At 33.4% G+C, this 18,507-nt stretch overlaps 7 protein-coding genes across 7 annotated transcripts; 4 read left to right on the plus strand and 3 right to left on the minus strand.

The window, feature by feature from the left end:
• The first annotated feature begins 81 nt into the window (after positions 1-81).
• BX664DRAFT_339644 (exocyst complex component Sec5-domain-containing protein) lies at positions 82-3,754 on the plus strand. The gene is made up of 11 exons (XM_051546673.1): positions 82-358; positions 411-454; positions 528-806; positions 880-1,025; positions 1,143-1,411; positions 1,487-1,847; positions 1,938-2,334; positions 2,410-2,744; positions 2,835-2,951; positions 3,054-3,195; positions 3,276-3,754. Exons 1-11 carry the CDS (start codon positions 90-92, stop codon positions 3,701-3,703), a joined length of 2,787 nt encoding a protein of 928 aa, XP_051397681.1. The 5' UTR covers positions 82-89; the 3' UTR covers positions 3,704-3,754.
• Positions 3,755-4,281: 527 nt separating this feature from the next.
• On the minus strand, positions 4,282-6,021 carry BX664DRAFT_339649 (actin-related protein). Its single transcript, XM_051546674.1, has 7 exons — positions 5,916-6,021; positions 5,817-5,849; positions 5,689-5,753; positions 5,423-5,621; positions 5,067-5,314; positions 4,634-4,998; positions 4,282-4,561 (listed from the first exon to the last, which is right to left on the minus strand). Exons 1-7 carry the CDS (start codon positions 5,934-5,936, stop codon positions 4,356-4,358), a joined length of 1,137 nt encoding a protein of 378 aa, XP_051397682.1. The 5' UTR covers positions 5,937-6,021; the 3' UTR covers positions 4,282-4,355.
• A 114-nt stretch (positions 6,022-6,135) lies between these two features.
• BX664DRAFT_339651 (uncharacterized protein) lies at positions 6,136-8,209 on the plus strand. The gene is made up of 8 exons (XM_051546675.1): positions 6,136-6,205; positions 6,286-6,411; positions 6,479-7,165; positions 7,238-7,383; positions 7,439-7,658; positions 7,755-7,847; positions 7,926-8,045; positions 8,114-8,209. Exons 1-8 carry the CDS (start codon positions 6,161-6,163, stop codon positions 8,135-8,137), a joined length of 1,461 nt encoding a protein of 486 aa, XP_051397683.1. The 5' UTR covers positions 6,136-6,160; the 3' UTR covers positions 8,138-8,209.
• A 233-nt stretch (positions 8,210-8,442) lies between these two features.
• Positions 8,443-9,854, plus strand: BX664DRAFT_339652 (uncharacterized protein). The gene is made up of 4 exons (XM_051546676.1): positions 8,443-8,865; positions 8,929-9,072; positions 9,144-9,506; positions 9,577-9,854. The coding sequence occupies exons 1-4, from the start codon at positions 8,485-8,487 to the stop codon at positions 9,781-9,783; spliced, it is 1,095 nt and encodes a 364-aa protein (XP_051397684.1). The 5' UTR covers positions 8,443-8,484; the 3' UTR covers positions 9,784-9,854.
• A 59-nt stretch (positions 9,855-9,913) lies between these two features.
• Positions 9,914-13,288, minus strand: BX664DRAFT_361303 (P-loop containing nucleoside triphosphate hydrolase protein). Its single transcript, XM_051548237.1, has 5 exons — positions 12,783-13,288; positions 12,073-12,704; positions 11,217-12,012; positions 10,789-11,142; positions 9,914-10,723 (listed from the first exon to the last, which is right to left on the minus strand). The coding sequence occupies exons 1-5, from the start codon at positions 13,279-13,281 to the stop codon at positions 10,044-10,046; spliced, it is 2,961 nt and encodes a 986-aa protein (XP_051397685.1). The 5' UTR covers positions 13,282-13,288; the 3' UTR covers positions 9,914-10,043.
• Positions 13,289-13,494: 206 nt separating this feature from the next.
• On the plus strand, positions 13,495-16,214 carry BX664DRAFT_339657 (Rho GTPase activation protein). Its single transcript, XM_051546677.1, has 13 exons — positions 13,495-13,701; positions 13,772-13,825; positions 13,915-14,030; positions 14,101-14,242; positions 14,303-14,365; positions 14,440-14,559; positions 14,625-14,753; positions 14,812-14,929; positions 15,010-15,137; positions 15,203-15,416; positions 15,485-15,625; positions 15,693-15,798; positions 15,872-16,214. Exons 1-13 carry the CDS (start codon positions 13,558-13,560, stop codon positions 16,089-16,091), a joined length of 1,695 nt encoding a protein of 564 aa, XP_051397686.1. The 5' UTR covers positions 13,495-13,557; the 3' UTR covers positions 16,092-16,214.
• Positions 16,215-16,584: 370 nt separating this feature from the next.
• Positions 16,585-18,236, minus strand: BX664DRAFT_339661 (proteasome complex subunit Rpn13 ubiquitin receptor-domain-containing protein). The gene is made up of 7 exons (XM_051546678.1): positions 18,100-18,236; positions 18,002-18,020; positions 17,864-17,923; positions 17,538-17,811; positions 17,369-17,426; positions 16,874-17,292; positions 16,585-16,786 (listed from the first exon to the last, which is right to left on the minus strand). Exons 1-7 carry the CDS (start codon positions 18,201-18,203, stop codon positions 16,695-16,697), a joined length of 1,026 nt encoding a protein of 341 aa, XP_051397687.1. The 5' UTR covers positions 18,204-18,236; the 3' UTR covers positions 16,585-16,694.
• Between the last annotated feature and the right edge of the window lie 271 nt (positions 18,237-18,507).

Below are 18,507 nucleotides of genomic sequence, written 5' to 3' on the forward strand. Positions count from 1 at the left end.
GGATGAATTCCAATGTGAATACTTCAAAAGAAAAAAAAAATCTCTTACCTTTTTTTTTTTTTTTTAATACATCATTTTATTATTTATACATGTCTGTTCAAATAGAAAGCAATGAATATGCAGAAGATGCTGCCATTTTAAGGTTCTATAATGTGGATTCTTTTGAACCTGATATTTGGGTAGATGATCCTGATGCCGAGCCTGTCAGTCAACAAGAAACAACTAAGCAACAATTTGAACGACGCGGTGAAGCTTCACAACAGCAGCAGATACCCTCAGCTTCTCCTAGTGACCATGATATCCAAGCTTCTATGGACATTAGTGATCCTCTTGGTTTATTACCTTCCATCTTTGAAAAGTAAGTCAAACTATTCATACTTATTATTGGAATAACTTATTTGTATCATTAGGGAATCTGGACCCAAACCTTCCAATTTTGCAGGTTTCAAAGAAAGTAAGTGAATAATAGATGGAGAAATAGATTGGTTTTTTTCAATTGATTTATTTTTTTTTTTGATTATTAATAGAATCAACCTTGATGATCTCCAACAAAAACTTTAACCCTCGGCAGTTTTTACTCCAGGTACATAAGGATGCTAGTTACAACGACTTGGTGTTAGGTGAAAAACGACTACGACAAGGTGTAGATAAACGAGCAGAAGCTTTGAAATCCTTGGTACACAACAACTTTGATCGCTTCGTTACTGCCAAGAATACAATGGACCATGTGTATGAAGAAATGAAGTCTCTACAATTAAATGAAATTCAAGAATATGGTACACGTGCGCTAAGATTGGCTTTAGAAGGTAATATATAAAGGAGGATCAGCTAAGAAAACAAAAAAATGATTAGTATATTGATTATTGTTCCTCTTTATAGATGCAAATAAAAGAGCAGATCAGATTTATGGCCCAGTGGTGGAAAGACGTCAGCGTGTGGATAAAGTACGAAGCACTTTATCCATTTTGCAACAGTATAAATTCTTCTTCAATCTTCCTAGTAGTCTTTTGGAAGCTATCAAACAAGTAAGTAGAATTATTGCTTTGTTTTTTTTTCCTTAAAAAAAAAGATGAAAATGATTTCCTTTCTCATCATAATCTAATACTACACATTCTACTTTTTATTATTATTATTATGAATAGAACAAGTACGAAACAGCTATTCGAGATTATAAAAAAGGCAAATATGTCTATCAAACACTCAAGACGAACTCGATTTCCGATCTACAATCCGACACTATTCCCAACAACATACCTGAAGATAATCTCTCTGGATTCACAAACATGCATCGTAAGGTGTTTGATAAGGTGTGGAGCGAAGTGACCAAGATTATTGGTGAGCTACAGAATGTATTGTTGAAAATGTTGGCAGATCCTTGGCGAAGTATGGATGAACAAGAAAAAACCATCAAGTAAGAAAAAAAATTGGTATGTAGAATAGTTTTCATTATCTCATTATTTTTATATTTTATTATTATTATTATTAGCTACTTATTTGAACTGGATACCAAAGAGGATCCTGCTTGGTTTTATCTTGATAGTCAATATCAATGGATCATGGGTTTGATGAAGGAAACATTTGCAACAAATGTTGAAAAGGTGGACAAAATCAAGAATAGTAACGTACATATCAAGGAATCGGTGACTCAACGAAGTCTTTCTCTCAAACATGCCATTTCCGTTATTGAATCCAAATCCTTGTCGCTTGATACTGAAGGTGATTTGGACTTGCGTACTTGGAAAGCTATTAGTGAAATTGTCAACTCTTTATCCTCGTTATTGGTACGTTGTCTTCCTGATTTTTGGCGACTATCCAAGGCATTCATCGAAGGGAAATTTAAAAATAAGGTAATCAAAAAAAGTCAACTCTAATACATTTTGTTTTGTTTTTTTTTTTTTTTTTTTTTTTTGACGATATGATTTTTTTTTTCATTTTAGTCTTCCTTGGCATCTAGTGAAAAAGGCGGTGGTTCACGGCGTGGACGACGTGCAAATGTGGATCTTAGTAAAGTGGAACAATGTCAAAGTATGTCTCGCAATATTGTAGATAAATATGCCTCTCTTTTGTCAAGTTATTTTACCTTGGATCATATTATGGATATTCATGATAGCGACAATGAAAAGTATAAAGACGATATGCCTTCATTTTTACCCCTCAACACGAACTCGATTCATGTTTCTGAATCTTTGACTCGTATGATGACTACATTATCCAACTGCATCAATGATCTGAACAATATTCATTTACCTGGTGAGGCTTTTGCTGGACTGACGGATTTACTAGAAAAGGCTAGATCGAAATTTATTGACGTTATCTGTCTTTGTTGGGAAAGAGGTATTTTTTTTTTTTTTTTTTTTGATTTGATGGCCAAATTTTTCATATTCTTTTTTTTTATTTATTTTAATATAGATGCAAAGAACTTTTATTACTTGGAAGATTGGGTCTTGGATCCTTATAACCCTCAATATACTGGATTACTCAAACGATATTATGATTACCACAAGTTTTGTGCAAGATCGGCACACAAAGTAGCTTCCATGACGGTGATATCTGAAGGAGGAGGTGGTGGTGTACGCAATGTCGATTCGGTATATGTGGATAAAATCAGATCATCCTTCTTAGAATCTACTTTTGCCTTTTTGGATGGACTAGTACAACTTGCTTTTGCGGATTACAAGCCTTTGAATGAAAAAGAAGAACTGTTATTGGCAAAAAAGCGAGAAAAAATTGATGTGCATTCGGTGGTAAGTGATTGTATAAAAACATCATTGAACTTGAGAATAATACAAAGGATGTTGGCAATTCACTTTTTTTTTTTTTGGTATGTCTTATAGGATGTCCGCGTTTTACTGACAGTAAGCAATCTTGCTCATATGCGATCAGCTGTCATTCGGAAATTGGTGACCTTATTTGAAAGTGCTTATAAAGTTAATATGGAAGAGGATTACAAGGTAAAAAAAAAACAATATGAAATATATATTGACATTGTTCTTTTAACTCTGTCTTTTTATTTTTATTTGTTTTTTTTTTTTTTCTTTTGAAATGAATGCTAGACTCTGATTGATGTGGTGGATCAACTAGATTTGATCCTGTTTGGCGACTATATCAAACGAAAATCAGCCGTGATACGTGATATTATACATCATGGGATTTTGATGAGCGGTATTGATTGGTACAGCATCTCCAAACCTACAGGTAAAAATAATAATAATAATAATAATAATAAAAGGGTAGATAATGATTTAGATACTCACTTGAATCACATGTTCTATTAGATGTACATTCTTTTGTCTATGAAGCATTGATGACCTTGGTGATGGTACATTCTCAAATCAGTAGCGTAGCGAAACAATTAGTACACCGTGCGCTTTCTTTCTTACTTGAAACCATGGCAAATGATTGTTTAGAAAGTTTTCGACAAGTGGAACGATTCGGTATGGGTGGTATGTTACAAGCAACCCTAGAAACGGAATTTATGCATCAAACTCTTTCACAATACGTGACACCAGCGGCTTCAGAGACCTTGCAACAAATCTATCAAACCATTGAACAAGCTTTTGATCAACAACAACAACATGCAGGCAGCCTGGATGCCGAACTAGGTCATGTCAAGGAACTCTTGGTCTATAGTCGGAAAAGTACAGTGGTTCAATTCTTATGCTTCAAACCAAATAAGGAACGTCATGCTGGAAATAGAAAATAGTCTAGTTATATTATTCAATAAAATACTTTTTTTTTCGGATCACCTTTTCAATATTAAAGATGTTTTATTTGATCGATTTTTATTATTATTATTATTAATATTATTATTATTATAAACGATATATGTTTCCAAATCAAGAATAACCGATGAATGTACGATCATTATGGTCGACAGAACTCGTTATAATGAATAATTTTTCAATTTTTTTTTTTTTACCGTGAATAGAAAAGATCACCTGTTCTCATTCTAAAAAGAAATCATCAAATCTCATTTTGAGGTTTAAACTTTGAATCATATCATAAACCACTAATAATATATGAGTATATCATCTACGACTACGTTTTTTATTAATGTATCATTTACTACTAAACTATAAGTAGGAAAAAGGCAATTTTATTCGTTAATCTTTACCTAGGGAGTGAGAATAAGAATTTCCAAGTCGTATATAATAATAATGATAATATAGTCCGGAATGATGATGACAATGATAAATAATAGAAGAATAATCACATGTATTTGTTCCAGGTATAACTACAAAAAGGAGAGAGAGAGAGTGAAAGGACATGGGGAGTGAGGGAAAAAAAAAAAAGATAACTAAAAAAGTATAAAATAATATATATATATGTATATAAAAAGGGGGAATATATCTAAACTAGAACATCTTCTTATGAATAATGTCAGGATCTTCTTGATATTCTTCAGCAGACACCCACATCTTTTTGAAAGTACTAAGTGAAGCGAGAATAGATCCACCAATCCAAGTGCTGTATTTTCGTTCAGGAGGAGCATAAATCTTGATTTTGAGATCTTTCTTTGCTGCTAATCGTTTTACTTCAGATAAAAGTCGATCACCAAATCCTATTGTATTTCATTCCATATAAACAAAGAATCAGACTTTCGTTCCATTCAGTTTTGTATAATAATATTTACCTTTACAAAGAGTAGATCCTCCAGAAAGAACAATGTTGGAATAAAGAGATTTCCGCAAATCCAAATCAGCACGACTAATACAATCCACAATGGTTTGATGGACACTAGGAAGTTCTTGACCAATAAGATCAGGTTGGAACAGGATTTCAGGAGCACGGAATCGTTCAGCGCCAAGTTTGATAATATTACCATCTGGAAGCATAAAGTCATCCACCTTGCCACTTGTTTCCTTTTCTTCCTTGGTTGGATTCAATGCAACATAACATGTTTTTTCCTTGATAATACGAACAACTTCCTTTTCAGCTGAAGTATGGAAATTATAACCAGACTTGCGTAACAATAATTGTAGATATTCAGTGATGTCTCTATTTAAATAAGTAAGAATAAGAGAAACGACAATATATTCTTTTTTTTCACTATGTTTTTAGTTTACCTTCCAGCTAGATCTATACGACGGATAGCGTGTGGAACAGCAAATCCATCATAAACAGGTACAGAGTGAGTCACACCATCACCAGAATCCAATACAATCCCAGTGGTTCTACCAGAAGAGTATAAACTAAGAACGGCTTGAATAGATGTAAATAAGGCAGGTACATTGAATGTTTCAAAAAAGATTTGTGCAGCCATTTCTCGATTTGATCTAGGATTCAAAGGAGCTTCAGTCAAAAGAACTGGATGCTAGAAAGAAGAAGAAGAAGAAGAAAAAATGATAATCGTATATAAGATAGTAAGTATATTTCTTTCGTTTTCCCCCGCATTCTAGCAAATTGATTCTGATTTACTTACTTCTTCAGAGAGAGTTTTCAATTCATCGGTATAAAGGTATTGCCAAATACGTTCCATATCAGCCCAGTTATCAACAATACCATGTTGTAAAGGATATTGAATGGTAAGTAAACCTCGTAATTCTTGAGCTTTTCGACCAATAAATGTCTCTCCTTCTACAGCACCAGCCATAATACGAACATGTTTTGGTCGTCCAACCCTTTTCATAGAAAAAATATCAATGGTAAATAAACAAATACTATTTATTTTTTATTTTTTATACATACATAGATGGGAAAAAACATTTTGGTTGTTCTTCACCAGCGAAACCTGCCTTGATAACACCAGATCCCTAAATATAATAAAATAAATGAACTGTCAGAAAGTATAATATACGCGACTAAATAAAGCTTACATTATCTATAACCACAGGTTGATTGGTTAGAACCTAGTTCATAAAAGGGATGATGTTAATAAAAATAAACATTCAGTAATAAGCATCATATTAACATACATCGTCAAATTCAGAATTCATTGGTATATATTATAAGAAAGTGAGAATGAAGAAGAAAAGAAAAAAAGGATGATGTCGAAGAAAGGGGAAAGAAAAAAAAAAAAAAAAGAAAAATATTAGGCAGCAAGCCGGTCTTTCAAATCTGTTGGATATGTTGTAGAAGGCAAAAACTGATGAAAATTTTTTGTCCTACTCCTTGTTTGCTTTTTATTTTTTTTTTTTTTTTTTTTACTTTGCTCTCGTCAATGTCTAATCCACTTCACCAAACGAGACTTTCTCTTCAACTCAGGGTAACAATACTATATATATATCTTATTCTTATCCTTATTAAATAACTTATATTCTCTTTCTTATTTATTGTTTTACTTAGAAACGAAATCTCGAACGATCTCAGGATACCATCCTTCCTAACAAGAGACAAGCAAAAGAGATCACTGATATACAAACTAAACAAGACTTACCTGCATTTGGTGCTCCTCTATTTGAAGAAAAAAAGGTAGCTTTGTTAATATTTTTTTTTATTTGTTTGACGCGTTGAACTTCACTAATTCTATTTATTGTAGACCGCAAAGCGTAGTACTGACACCAAACCAAACAATTCAGAAGAAGAACCAAAGAAAAAGCGAGTATCAAGGCAACCAACGATCAAGGAACTTATCAAACAATCAACCAACGTACAAACAGATACCTCTACAAGCTCAGTAGAAACGAAAGAAACTTCAGAACAGAACAATGATCAACTCCAACAAAATATTACCAACCAACAGAAACAATCAACAGCCTTGGAATCAGCAGAACATTCGTCGCATGTTGTCGAAGACGACAAGTCAGAGGGACAATCATCAACTAAAGTCGAAAATTTACCTCAACAACGCTTTGTAGTAACTCAGGTCGACAATGATGATGACTCCAAAGCAACATCACCTTCTAATGATGACACAACCATTGATAATAGATCACCAGATATTTTGAACACGCCTTCTCCTTCTCCCACTTTGAATATTGAAGATCAACAGTCTTCTCAACATGAATCATCTGATACTGGACTTGAAAAAACAACCTCACCGCCATCTCCTGACGCTACTCCTCAACCAAAAAGAACTGCACCGGTCATAACAAAGTCACCAGAATCGACATCAACTTCAGCAATAGAACCAATCATTCTTACTTCATCTTCTTCTCCAAAGCAACATACCATTTCATCATCATTATCAACCTCCATCGTCTATGGCAAGTCTCTCTTACCCAAAGTAAGCAAAGCAAAAAAAAAAAAAAAAAGTAATTGATTTTTCTAATGGTATTCACATTTTTTTTTATCCTAGTTGGAAAAGGAACGTATTCATGAAGAACGAACTACTTTGGACAAGTTAGTCTCCGCTTTGGACGTTACTCTCACATTCCATGCCGCTAGAAACGTTGCTGCCTTTTTCCACAAGATTCAACCTATGTTACGAAATTCTACAAAAAAGTAAGCATCATCTTATTGTATTGTTTGTTTTTATTTAACTCTTTTTTTTTAATAGAAATATCACCCTTTCCCATTTATGCAAGATCTTGTTTGTTGCCCCTGAATTATACGATGTGGAAGTGAAATTGTTAAAGGAATTTGGAAAAGATGTGGAAGGACATCAGGTATCTATTGGTCATGAATGGCAAATGCCTTTGTCTGGTAAAATGATTCAAGAACGCAAAGAGTTGATGACCCAACGAAGTGGGGATTACTTTGAAAATAACAAAGACAAGGTAAAAAAAAAAAAAAAAAAAAAAAAAAAAAAAAAAAAAAGAATGATGAGGCTTTGGAATCAAATTTCCTTTTTTATTCACTTGTTCCCATCGTAGGCAATTACAACAATACCCGAGAAGGAATTACCAAGATTAGACAAGGTAGTGGACCAAAAGAAATGGTTAGAAAAAGCAAACCTCCCAGCTAGAGTAAGAAGAAGAAGAAGAAGAAGAAGAAGAAAAGATCATACCTAGATAGATTGATTGATATATTATTATTTTAAAAAGGTACGGTCTGTTTTGGAATTACAAGAAAAACGCAAGGCAGCAAAAGAAGAAAAGGCAGCACGAGCTCAAGTTGAACATCAAGGAACAGCAAAAGATAGAGCCAAAGCTTTATTGGATCGTGTATGTATTCATCAAAACCAATTCAATGGATACTAAACCTCATACTATTTTCTTTTTTCTTCATTTAGATTCGAAACAAACAAAAGAAATAATGCATAATGTACTTTAGTCTAGGCTATTTATGTATAAATGTTGATTCAATAAACTCTTTTTTTTTTATTTGACATTTTATGTTGATGATAATTGATTGATTGATAATTGCAGCAATGATATATATTACTACACTTTAACTATCAGAAAATAGGCACCAAGACGGAGGTTGGTGCCAAGGTCACACATAGCCAAGGGTCCTTTTTTTTTGCCAAGAGTCATTGGATGATCACCCAAAAAAAAAAAAGCATATAAACTCACAACGAATCATCATTCAGATTCCTTTTTTTTTTTTTACATTACACACAAATCTTCCTTTTCTTTGTTTCCTGCTACTACTTTTTTAAAAATGTTTCCTGGTTATAGTTCTATTTCTGATGGTGATGTTGAAAAACAAGGCTTGCAACCATCTAAACCCTCTTGTCAATGCTGGCAACAACAATGGCAAGAACAAATCCGTCAACGTAAACAGTCAAGACTGATGATCTTTTTGCTGATCCTTGTCGCCTTTTCCTTTGTGGGCTATCATCACTACCATCATCATCGTGTGGATGCTTTTGACCATCATCCTGTGGATGGAATGGCTACATTTACCAAGGAGGATCCAGTTAAGATATGTGCTCAACCTACCGTTCCATGGGATGGCCAAACAACTTTTGAATTCGATGAAAAGATCAAACATTTAGCCATGTCCCAAAAGACATTTAAAAGTACGTTGGAGGGTCTACATGTAAGTATATCTTTTTTTTTTTTTTGATACATGATGATCTTATTTTTTTTTTTGATTGTATAGCATGGCAAAATTGATGTTCAAGTCAACGAAGCATTGGAAAAAACCAAAGTAACATTTGATATCAAACTGTCTGATGAGGCTTTCAATGATTATATTTGGATCGATGAACATAACTCGGAAGATACCGTCCGTTTAGTGGTCAGAGTAAGTTGATATCACACTTTTCAAAAATAAGAAAGGATTGACCTTTTTTTTTTTTTTTTTTTGTATGATAGAGTGAACATGATGTACCATTATGTTTCCAAATCAATGCAGTTATACAAGTCCCCAACAAGGCAAGTTTGGATGCGTTAGCTGTAGAGTTTGCGAGTAATGATGTCCAGATCATCGATGCTTTACAATTGCAAGACTTAGCTCTCAGTGTGGTCAGTGGCAACGTCCACATTGTCCAACCTCTCCAAGCTCGTCATATCGATATGGCTGCGGCCTCTGGTCAACTGATCGGTGTGTTTGATGTGGATCAAGTTGATTTCAAATCTGCTACGGCATCTGGCAACACAGACCTAACCTTTATTGGTATTCATCCTATTTCTTCTATTGACGCATCCTCTGCATCTGGCAGTATTCAAGTTCAAGTGGTAAGTAGTCAATATCATCATCATCATCATCATCATTAAAAAAAAAATCTTTTCTTTTTTTATGTGTTAGCCTTCTACCTTTGAAAGCAAAATGGAACTTAGCTGTGTGGTAGGAAATGTTCATGTCAATGCTGTTGATTCATCCAAATTGCATTACCGTCGTTCTGGTGGTATCGTTGGTCACACTTTGAAAGGTTACTATGGAACGGACAGTCATCCTCCTTCTAACATCAAGATCAGTACCGTTTCTGGCAATGCCAACTTGGATATCGTATAGTGTATTCTATTTTATTTATTTATTTATTTTATTCCACAGTGATCTTTGAATAAATACAAAATGAAAATCTATATAAAGATAAGATGTTTCTTTATTTTCAATTTTTAATACAAAAAAAAAAAAAAGGAAGGGATGACAATAATAATAAAAAAAAAAATAATGATAATGATAATAATACTAATATATTGATGATGATGATGATGATGATGGATGGATATGAGTATATGTATGTTTGTCTATTCTACACTATAAACTATTGTCTAACGTCGTCCACCTTTTCCTTTTCCTTTCTTTGGCGTCCGATTTGATTTTTCTTTGCGTTTTGCGGTTTGAACACGAGCCTTACGAATTTGACCAGCCGTCTTGAGTTCATTGGCCACACCACGACCACCTTCTCTACGTTGACCCATAGCTACCTTGGTTCGCTTATTGTTGTTATTATTATTTGATTTGACGTTATCTTCTTCCTCTCGTTTTCGTTTCTTCATTTTCTTATCGTAATCAAATGCTAAAGGATCCAAAGGCTTAGCATCATCTTGTCTGTTATGCTTGAATCTTCGTTGTTGTTTGAATCCTGCAGAAGGTAATTCTTGTTCACCAGTACGAGGTATGTTGGTACGTGTCTTCTTGGTCCATTCATCAAATCTTCCACTTTTATATGATGCAGGGATCAATGCACCACTTTCTGTCCGGATCATCTTTTTGTTGTCAGACCCAATACCAGTTCCCTTGACGAATTTGTGTTTCTTGGAATCCCATCGTAGTTGATTACGTTTACTGTTGATCGTGTCATTATCATCACCAATCAAATCCAATTGAGCTTGTCCAGCTTGTTCTAAAAAGTTACCTGAAGTGTTCATTGCGTATCCCCGTTCAGTGTTGGCATCCTTCTGAGTATAAGAGATATAAAATTCTTCATCACGATATGATTTTGGCTTGTCTGTTTAAATAAATAAAAAAAAAAAAATCAGAATGATTCCCTATTTATATTTAAATGGAACTTACTTTCTTTCTTGGTAGATGATACAGGTATATTGAATGTATTGACTAATTCTTCTTCTTCCACATCGTCTCCCAGATCAGCAAGTACCTTTTCATCTTTGTTGTTTTTGGCATCTTCCTTAGCTTTGGCCACAGCAGCTTCTTCAGCCGCTTGCTCTTCAGCAGCTTGAGACTTGAATTTACCAATGGTCTTACCCACATTTTGTCGACGTTCACGCATCATGGCTGTAGCAGGATTGACTTTTCTTGTACCACGTTGACCAACTTCGAAGATCGTTTCTGAAGGTCGAAAACCAGATATCATGTTGATCATTTCAAGTCGTTCAAGTTCCATAGCACTACTGTTTTCATCGTTGACTAAGTAAAAAAAAAAAAAAAAAAAAATCAGTTAATGACATTATTTGCTTCACATATGTATATATATAAATTACCAAGTAAAGGATGTAATTCTTTCCAAGATTTGCGTTTCAGTAATTCTTTTGCTCTGGTATAACTTTCAGGTGAAGCACGGGGTTTGGTACGATTGTAGAGTTTATAAGCATTGTTGGCAGTAGAAACAAGACCTTGTAATTCGGCATCACTGGCTACCTTTTGTTGAACCCATGTCACATCATCGGCCAAAGCATCCTTAGGCATAGTTCCTACTGATAAATCACGCGTATAGTCGATTTGATCCTTTTCATTGCCAAGTACTAATGGACGTGTCAAAAACAGTTCTAAATCTACCAAATAAGGGAGCTCTTCGGGAGTCATTAAGGAATATGCCCAACCACGACGACCAGCACGAGCAGCACGACCTACACGATGAACAAATACCTTGGATGAACCACAAAAGTCATAATTGATCACATTTTCTAAAATAGGGATATCGATACCACGTGCAGCCACATCTGTCACTACCAATATATTCGTTACGCCTGTTCTAAACCGAGTAATTTGGACGTTACGAGCCGTTTGATCCAGAGATCCATATACATAAGACACTTGATATCCAGACATCGTCAATATGTTAGCCAAATATTCCACATGATGTTTTGTTGCAGCAAAAAGAATGGTTTGATGATCGTCTTCAGTAGCTGATTGTCGTTGACCATATTTCTTTTTCTTCTTTTTCTTGTCCGAATCATCTTCTTTGTTGTTTGTCGATTTGGGTAGTTTGATCACGTTGCGTAACAAATATAACAAGGCAGCTTCCTTTTCCACTTCTTTGACAGAAAAAAAGGCCATCTATAATGAAAAACAAATAATGTTCAGTATATCTTTTATATCTTGTATATATAATATTACCTCTAAATCTCTACTGATCTTTGTATCTACATCCAAACGGACAAGAGTAGGTTCTTGTAAACCAGCCTTGGCAAAATCAACTAACATTTTGGGTAAAGTGGCAGAGAATAATAAGGTTTGACGAGTAGGAGGTAATCGAGAGAGGATTTCATGTAATTGGACAGCAAAACCCATTTCAAAAAGACGATCAGCTTCATCAAAGACAACATATTGTACAGTACGTAAATCCAAACTCATTTCCACTGCTAAATGAAGTAAACGACCAGGAGTAGCGATAAGAATATCAGGATTGCTTGCCAACATACTAAATTGATCATCCAAAGAGTCACCACCAACCAGAACACAACTACGAAGATCGGTATATTTGCCTAATTCCTTGCATACTTTTTGAGTTTGTAAAGCCAATTCACGAGAAGGAGATAACAGAAGAGCACGAGCACCCACTTTAGCGGAATGAGTCTTGAGCTTTTCAAATAAAGGGATTAAGAAAGCAGCAGTTTTACCAGAACCAGTACGAGCCATACCAACTACATCTTCACCTTGAAGTACAATAGGAATACATTTTCGTTGAATAGGTGTAGGCACCTTGAAACCTTTATGAATAATTGCCTTGTATACCGCACTACTAAGACCTAAATAAAAGAAAGAATAAGAAATATATATGAATTAGTCCATTATTTCATTTTGGAGATCATTCTTTCACACAGTACCCATTGATTGAAACCCTCCAGATTTTTTGTTTTTCCTATTGGCAAGCATATTTTCCTTGGCAATAAACTTTTCGTCGTCTTCGTTATCTTGATCTGAATCTTGATCATCCAAAGTGATTGGTTTGGAAAGAATAGAAGCTGTTGATTGTTGCTCTTGTTGAGGTTTGTCGATGGGTTTGATATTATTATTATTATTTATTAGATTGCCAAACATATCCATCTCAAGATCAGAGTCACTTTCGTTATCATCATTGTTGTTATCAAAAGTAGATCCAATTGGTACTATTTCAAAGTCTGAGTCTTCTTCTTCATCTTTGTCTTTCTTGTTGTATTTCTTCTTGTGATATTCACGTTTTTTTAATTTGGTATTTGAGATTTCCTTGGTTGTTTCTACTTGATTCCGTTTGTTTTTGGATTGTCCTGTTGTTTTGTTATTATTACTCTTTTTTGTATCATTGGTCAGTTTTTTATTTCCAGAGATGGCTTTTTTGATAACCATTTTGATCACCAAAAAAAAAAAAAAAAAAAAAAAAAAAAGAGGAACAAAGGAAAAGGAAGTGTCAAAGTTGAAATTTTTCTTTTCTCCCTCCTCGGACTGTGGCTTTGTCAAATCCTCAAAAACTGCATTAGTGGCGGAAACTGAACTATGTTGCACCCATATTTTAATGGGAGAGGAAAAAAAAAAGAAATTCTTATCCACATTTTGCATTCTCCCCTTTTTTCTTTCCCTTTCTAAACTTCCTTATTATATTATTATTATTTTTTATTTAATACAATGATGTCCACTGTTATGAAACCCGATGAAATAAGAGACTCTTTACAAAGTTCACCTCAATCATACTCTTCTCCTTCTACAGTAGGTGCTATTCCTGACGCGAAAAAACCTGGAGATATCATTGAACAACTTACTGACTTGGATGTAAAGTATTTATTTATTTATTTTATATCTATTATCGTATTAACCTATATTATAAATTGTATATATTCAGTGTGGATTCCAATGTCTTTTGGACAAAGTCAAAGAAGATATGCAAGCTGCAAAGGTGAATAATGACTTTTGTTATTATATATATATATATATATATGACTCCCAACCTTTTCCTCCTTTTTATTTTGTTTTTTTTTTTTTTAGGACGCTAGCTTCTTCCTAAAGAAACGAGCAGCTATTGAAGAAGAATATGGGAAACAAATGATCAAATTATCACAAACAATATCAGAAACTTTTGATAAATCACATCCAAGATCAGGGTATATAATATATAGATTAGTATTATTATCATCATATACTAACTGATTAACTTATATATATATATTTTAGAACTTATGGAGATGCTTGGATATCAATGCTCAAGGTTCATGAAACGATAGGTGAACAGAGAATCAAATTTGCCGGTAACATTACAGAAGTAGCGGACGATTTACAATTGTTGTACAAGGATACCGAAAGAGGAAGGAAGCAGGTAAACAAGAAGACAAGTTCAGTTTAATGTTTATTCATTTCATTTCTTTTTCCTGTTTAGGTCAAGGATGCTGGTGGTAAACATGAAAAAATGTTGGGTGATGCTGATACTACTTTGGAAAAAGTAATTTATTGAACTAAAAGAAAAAAAAATTCCCATTCTTTATTTTACTTATCATTATTCATTTATTTATTTAGATCAAGCAGAAATATGAATTACAAAGTGAAGACTGGGAACGCGCCATTTTACAAAAGAACAACGATCCTCTTCATGTTCCCAAAAAAGGATTATTTAAAAACACAAAGACTCAAGCTCAGGTAAACAATATACATATCAATTCTTTATTTTTACTTAAATTATCTTCCGATGTTTTCTTTATTAGTTGAATCGTATGGAAGAAGAAGCAAGATATAAAGCAACCATGGCTGATAAACATTATCGACAACAACTTCAAACAACAAATCAATCAAGACAAGAATATTTTCAAGTTCATTTACCCAAGATATTGGCAGTAAGAACAACAAAAAGAAAAGTTGACAGTCTAATCAATTCGTTTTTTACTCTTGCAGGAACTCAAGGCTGTCGGAGATGAATGCTGTGTTGCTTTACGATATCAATTGGCAAGGTACTCTTATATTTATGAAGAAGCTTTGGCGGCTGATGGCATTGCTTTAGATAATGATGATGGTAAAAAAAAAAAAAAAAAAATGATAATATCTTTTCTTGTTTTTTTTTTTTCTTGGTATTCATTTTTTATCTTTTGATAGGTTTGGGATTACGATCTTTAACGGAAAAAATTGACAAGGATGCTGATTTGATTCAATACATCAACTCTTATCAAGGACGATCTGGTAGATTACAGAAAAACGATATTGAATATAAAGAATATAGTATGGTAAGTATAGTTGAATAATATCAAGGTGATCATTCAACTATTTATTTATTTTTATTTATTTTTAGTCTATCTCCACCATGAATGCACCCAATCCCAATCCCAATCCTGTATTTGGAGTTGATTTGAATACATTGATGACTCGAGACCAACAAGAAGTTCCATGGATTTTAAGAAAATGCGCTGAAGCAGTGGAAACGTATGGGTTAAATGTGGTAGGAATCTATCGATTATCTGGAACCAATAGTCAAATTCAAAAACTGAAAGCTGCTTTTGATCGTGGTAAGATAACATAACGATGGAAAGGAAAAAACAAAATGTATGCTTATTTTTATCATTGTATTTCATAGATTGTGTTGGAGTCAATCTCAATTCCGAAGAATATATCTCTGACATCAATAACATTACTAGTGTATTGAAACTTTGGTTCCGTGAATTACCTGATCCTTTATTCCCCAGCAATGCTTATCAACATTTTTTGAATGCGGCAAGTAAGTAATCCAAGAGAATGATACCTATATACTGATATGATTTTATATTATTATTATTTTTTTATAGAAATCGAAGATGACAATATGCGTGTTTTAGGATTACATACTGTGATTAATGATCTTCCTGATGCTCATTATGCAACTCTGAAATTCTTGATGTGTCATTTAGATAAGTATGTCTCTTTTCGATGAAATAGGATCCAATTGCTTACATATATATATATATATATATATTTCTGTTTTTAGAATCCAAAAACATCAACGATATAACAAGATGGGTGCATCCAATCTGGCAACGATATTTGGTATGACTTTGATGGGAAATGAACCTGGAGGTGGTGTTTCTGGCAATCTACATCCCATGGTAAATCAAGATAATCAACGGTTTACTGAAACTCAATGGCAAGTCAAGGTTGTACAAACTATTTTGGAAAATTATGCTTTGATATTTGAAACTGAACAATGATTTAGCCAGAAAAGACTTCTCACTAGTTTACATATATACATACATTCATACACATCTATCTCCTTGTTGATATCCTTTTCTTTTTCTTTTTTTTTTTTTAATCTTTTCAATAAAATATCTTGCCTTCTTTTGGATTTTTTCTAATTTCAACAGTTAGGTGAATAAAGAATTTTGTATCTTCCGATCAGCATGGAGTACCTAATGATTATAAGCTACTCTGGTGATGTTTGATCATAATACTCTCAGATAAGTTTTGTTGGACATCATATTATCCTAACCCAGATCAACTTTAGATCATCATTCCATTTTTTTTTTTTTTTTTGCCTCCAATACGCTCGCTATTGTTATTGTCATCGTCTCCAATCTTGTTAGTTGTTCTCATGCATGAATCATTTCAATTCTTCATCAATGATGTTCAACGATTTCTATGTGTTTGTAACACATTCGTATGAGCTAATACCTCCTTGGATCATAGATAGACTTTAACCACAAAAAAAAAAAGGCGTTTATTGATATAGAATGGGATTAAAAAAAAAAAAGTATTTTACAAGTAAACGAACTAAAAACAATAAAAGAAAAATCAAAGGCTAGATGGGAATTATTCTAGTGTTCCATAGGATCATGTCGTTCGGCTTGGCGTTGTCGATGTCTAATTTCAGCTTGTTCTTCCATGGATTTCAAAAAGGTATTTACATCTAAACATTTATCAATAAAAACAAAAAAGTAAACCATTAGTGACATCCATATCTTTTTTTTTCTCTCTCTCTCTTTTTGGTACATACTTGATAGAGAATCCAATCCTAGAAAAGTCAAAATGGAATCCAACGCATTGGTTTGAAGAGCTTTGTTCAGTTTTTGCAGAGATGATTGGAAATTTGTACTTTGAACCAGTTCAGTCAATTCAGATTGGGATGGATTTGTTGTTGTTGTTGAAGGTACATCAGGGAATAAAGCTTGTCGTAAAGCATCATCTTGTAACAAAGGTGTCAAAGCATTAACAGATACTACATCTTCAGCAAGATCAATTGGACTTATATCACTTGTATCTTCCACTGTGATATCAGCAAGTATATTTTTGATAGATTCCACTTGAGTTGAGGAAAGACAGGCGTCTTCACGTTGTTCATGACCTTCATCTACTTCCATTGAACTGTCAATAGGTCCATCCCCGCCAAGACGTGTAGTTGTTGGTACAGTTCCACTATAGAATATTTCAAAAGAATGAGAGACCTTTTTTTTAAAAAAATAAAAAAAGAAAAAAAAAAAAAGTTCCTTACCCAAATCCACCAGCTGCTTGAAGGAATTGCATAAGATTTTCTTGAGACATGCCAATATCTAATCATCACCAATCATATATATATATAAACAAGGATTGAGATCAACAAAGTCCATTTTCTATAATAACCCTTCTTTTTTTTAAAAAAAAAAAAAATTATATATATGTACCTTGACCACTATCACCTAAGATTTGCATCAAATCTTGAGAATCATTTGAAAAGTCCATACGACCAGAAGATCTACCTTCTTCAATGACACTTTGAGGATCATTGATAAGTCGATTCACTTTGTTAACCATTTCTTCATCCTTTTCGTCATTTTTGCTTTGCATCCAGAAGAATAATTTTTGATTGGACGATTTAAATTTCAAAAGATAAACGCGTCCAGTGGTGCATTCTTGTACTCGGACCATTTCAGCTTCGTCAGGAAAGATAATCAAGTCCTATAAATATAAGAAAGTGAGTAACAAAGAATATATATATATATAAACTTACTTCTTCAGGTTCAGATGCTTTACGTTCCTTCCAATAAAAGTGCATCAATTGATCGTCACTCTATTATTAGAATAAATAAATAATGAGAAATATAAATAAAATGTTACTAATACGAATGTTCATATTTGAGTTTATTACCTGATCCATATATATAACACTAGAATAAAAGAAAAAGAAAAAAAAATTAGTTTATGAAAGATATATATAGGAGTGTTTTTTTTTTTCCTTTTTTTTACCCTTTTCGCAAGTCAGGCTTAAGAGTATTGTTTTCACGAATACACTTTCCAGCATTGAATTCCACCAAATGACTAGGACGTTGAGCAGTTGGAAAGAAACTCATGTTAAGTGTCGTTGATAAAAAAAAAAAAAAGAAAAGAAGATGAGAAGATAAAAGAACAAAAAAAAAAAAAAAAATAAAGCAAAAAAAAAAAAAAGTGAATAAAAAAAAAACCAGCTGTATGAATGACGCGGCCCACCAATCAATCGATTTTTGTCTCATTTCAATGTGGAAAGAATGAAGTGGATTCGCCCTCTGTCTGTCGTTTGGCGGCATTAAAAATTCGACAAACGGGATTAGGTTCAAGCGGGTCATCGGCATGGGTTCATATTTTTTTTCTTTTTTTTTTCTTTTTTTTTTTTTTCTT

The sequence above is a fragment of the Halteromyces radiatus genome (assembly GCF_025201355.1).
Source record: "Halteromyces radiatus strain CBS 162.75 chromosome Unknown BX664scaffold_7, whole genome shotgun sequence".
NCBI lineage: Eukaryota > Fungi > Mucoromycota > Mucoromycetes > Mucorales > Cunninghamellaceae > Halteromyces > Halteromyces radiatus.

Coding starts and splice junctions, on each gene's coding strand:
- BX664DRAFT_339644 (XM_051546673.1), top strand. CDS start 90: ATGTCTGTTCAAATAGAAAGCAATGAATATGCAGAAGATGCTGCCATT. Junction 455..527: donor TTTTGCAGGTTTCAAAGAAA/GTAAGTGAATAA, acceptor GATTATTAATAG/AATCAACCTTGATGATCTCC. Junction 2,745..2,834: donor AAATTGATGTGCATTCGGTG/GTAAGTGATTGT, acceptor TATGTCTTATAG/GATGTCCGCGTTTTACTGAC.
- BX664DRAFT_339649 (XM_051546674.1), bottom strand. CDS start 5,936: ATGAATTCTGAATTTGACGAT. Junction 5,315..5,422: donor TGAAAACTCTCTCTGAAGAA/GTAAGTAAATCA, acceptor TCTTCTTTCTAG/CATCCAGTTCTTTTGACTGA. Junction 4,562..4,633: donor AGGATCTACTCTTTGTAAAG/GTAAATATTATT, acceptor GAAATACAATAG/GATTTGGTGATCGACTTTTA.
- BX664DRAFT_339651 (XM_051546675.1), top strand. CDS start 6,161: ATGTCTAATCCACTTCACCAAACGAGACTTTCTCTTCAACTCAGG. Junction 6,206..6,285: donor GACTTTCTCTTCAACTCAGG/GTAACAATACTA, acceptor TGTTTTACTTAG/AAACGAAATCTCGAACGATC. Junction 6,412..6,478: donor CTCTATTTGAAGAAAAAAAG/GTAGCTTTGTTA, acceptor TATTTATTGTAG/ACCGCAAAGCGTAGTACTGA.
- BX664DRAFT_339652 (XM_051546676.1), top strand. CDS start 8,485: ATGTTTCCTGGTTATAGTTCTATTTCTGATGGTGATGTTGAAAAACAA. Junction 8,866..8,928: donor GTACGTTGGAGGGTCTACAT/GTAAGTATATCT, acceptor TTGATTGTATAG/CATGGCAAAATTGATGTTCA. Junction 9,073..9,143: donor CCGTCCGTTTAGTGGTCAGA/GTAAGTTGATAT, acceptor TTTGTATGATAG/AGTGAACATGATGTACCATT.
- BX664DRAFT_361303 (XM_051548237.1), bottom strand. CDS start 13,281: ATGGTTATCAAAAAAGCCATCTCTGGAAATAAAAAACTGACCAATGAT. Junction 12,013..12,072: donor AGATCAGTAGAGATTTAGAG/GTAATATTATAT, acceptor TTTTCATTATAG/ATGGCCTTTTTTTCTGTCAA. Junction 11,143..11,216: donor AGAATTACATCCTTTACTTG/GTAATTTATATA, acceptor TTTTTTACTTAG/TCAACGATGAAAACAGTAGT.
- BX664DRAFT_339657 (XM_051546677.1), top strand. CDS start 13,558: ATGATGTCCACTGTTATGAAACCCGATGAAATAAGAGACTCTTTACAA. Junction 13,826..13,914: donor AAGATATGCAAGCTGCAAAG/GTGAATAATGAC, acceptor TTTTTTTTTTAG/GACGCTAGCTTCTTCCTAAA. Junction 14,754..14,811: donor ATTTACCCAAGATATTGGCA/GTAAGAACAACA, acceptor TTACTCTTGCAG/GAACTCAAGGCTGTCGGAGA.
- BX664DRAFT_339661 (XM_051546678.1), bottom strand. CDS start 18,203: ATGAGTTTCTTTCCAACTGCTCAACGTCCTAGTCATTTGGTGGAATTC. Junction 17,293..17,368: donor CAAGCAGCTGGTGGATTTGG/GTAAGGAACTTT, acceptor AATATTCTATAG/TGGAACTGTACCAACAACTA. Junction 16,787..16,873: donor AGGATTGGATTCTCTATCAA/GTATGTACCAAA, acceptor ATAAATGTTTAG/ATGTAAATACCTTTTTGAAA.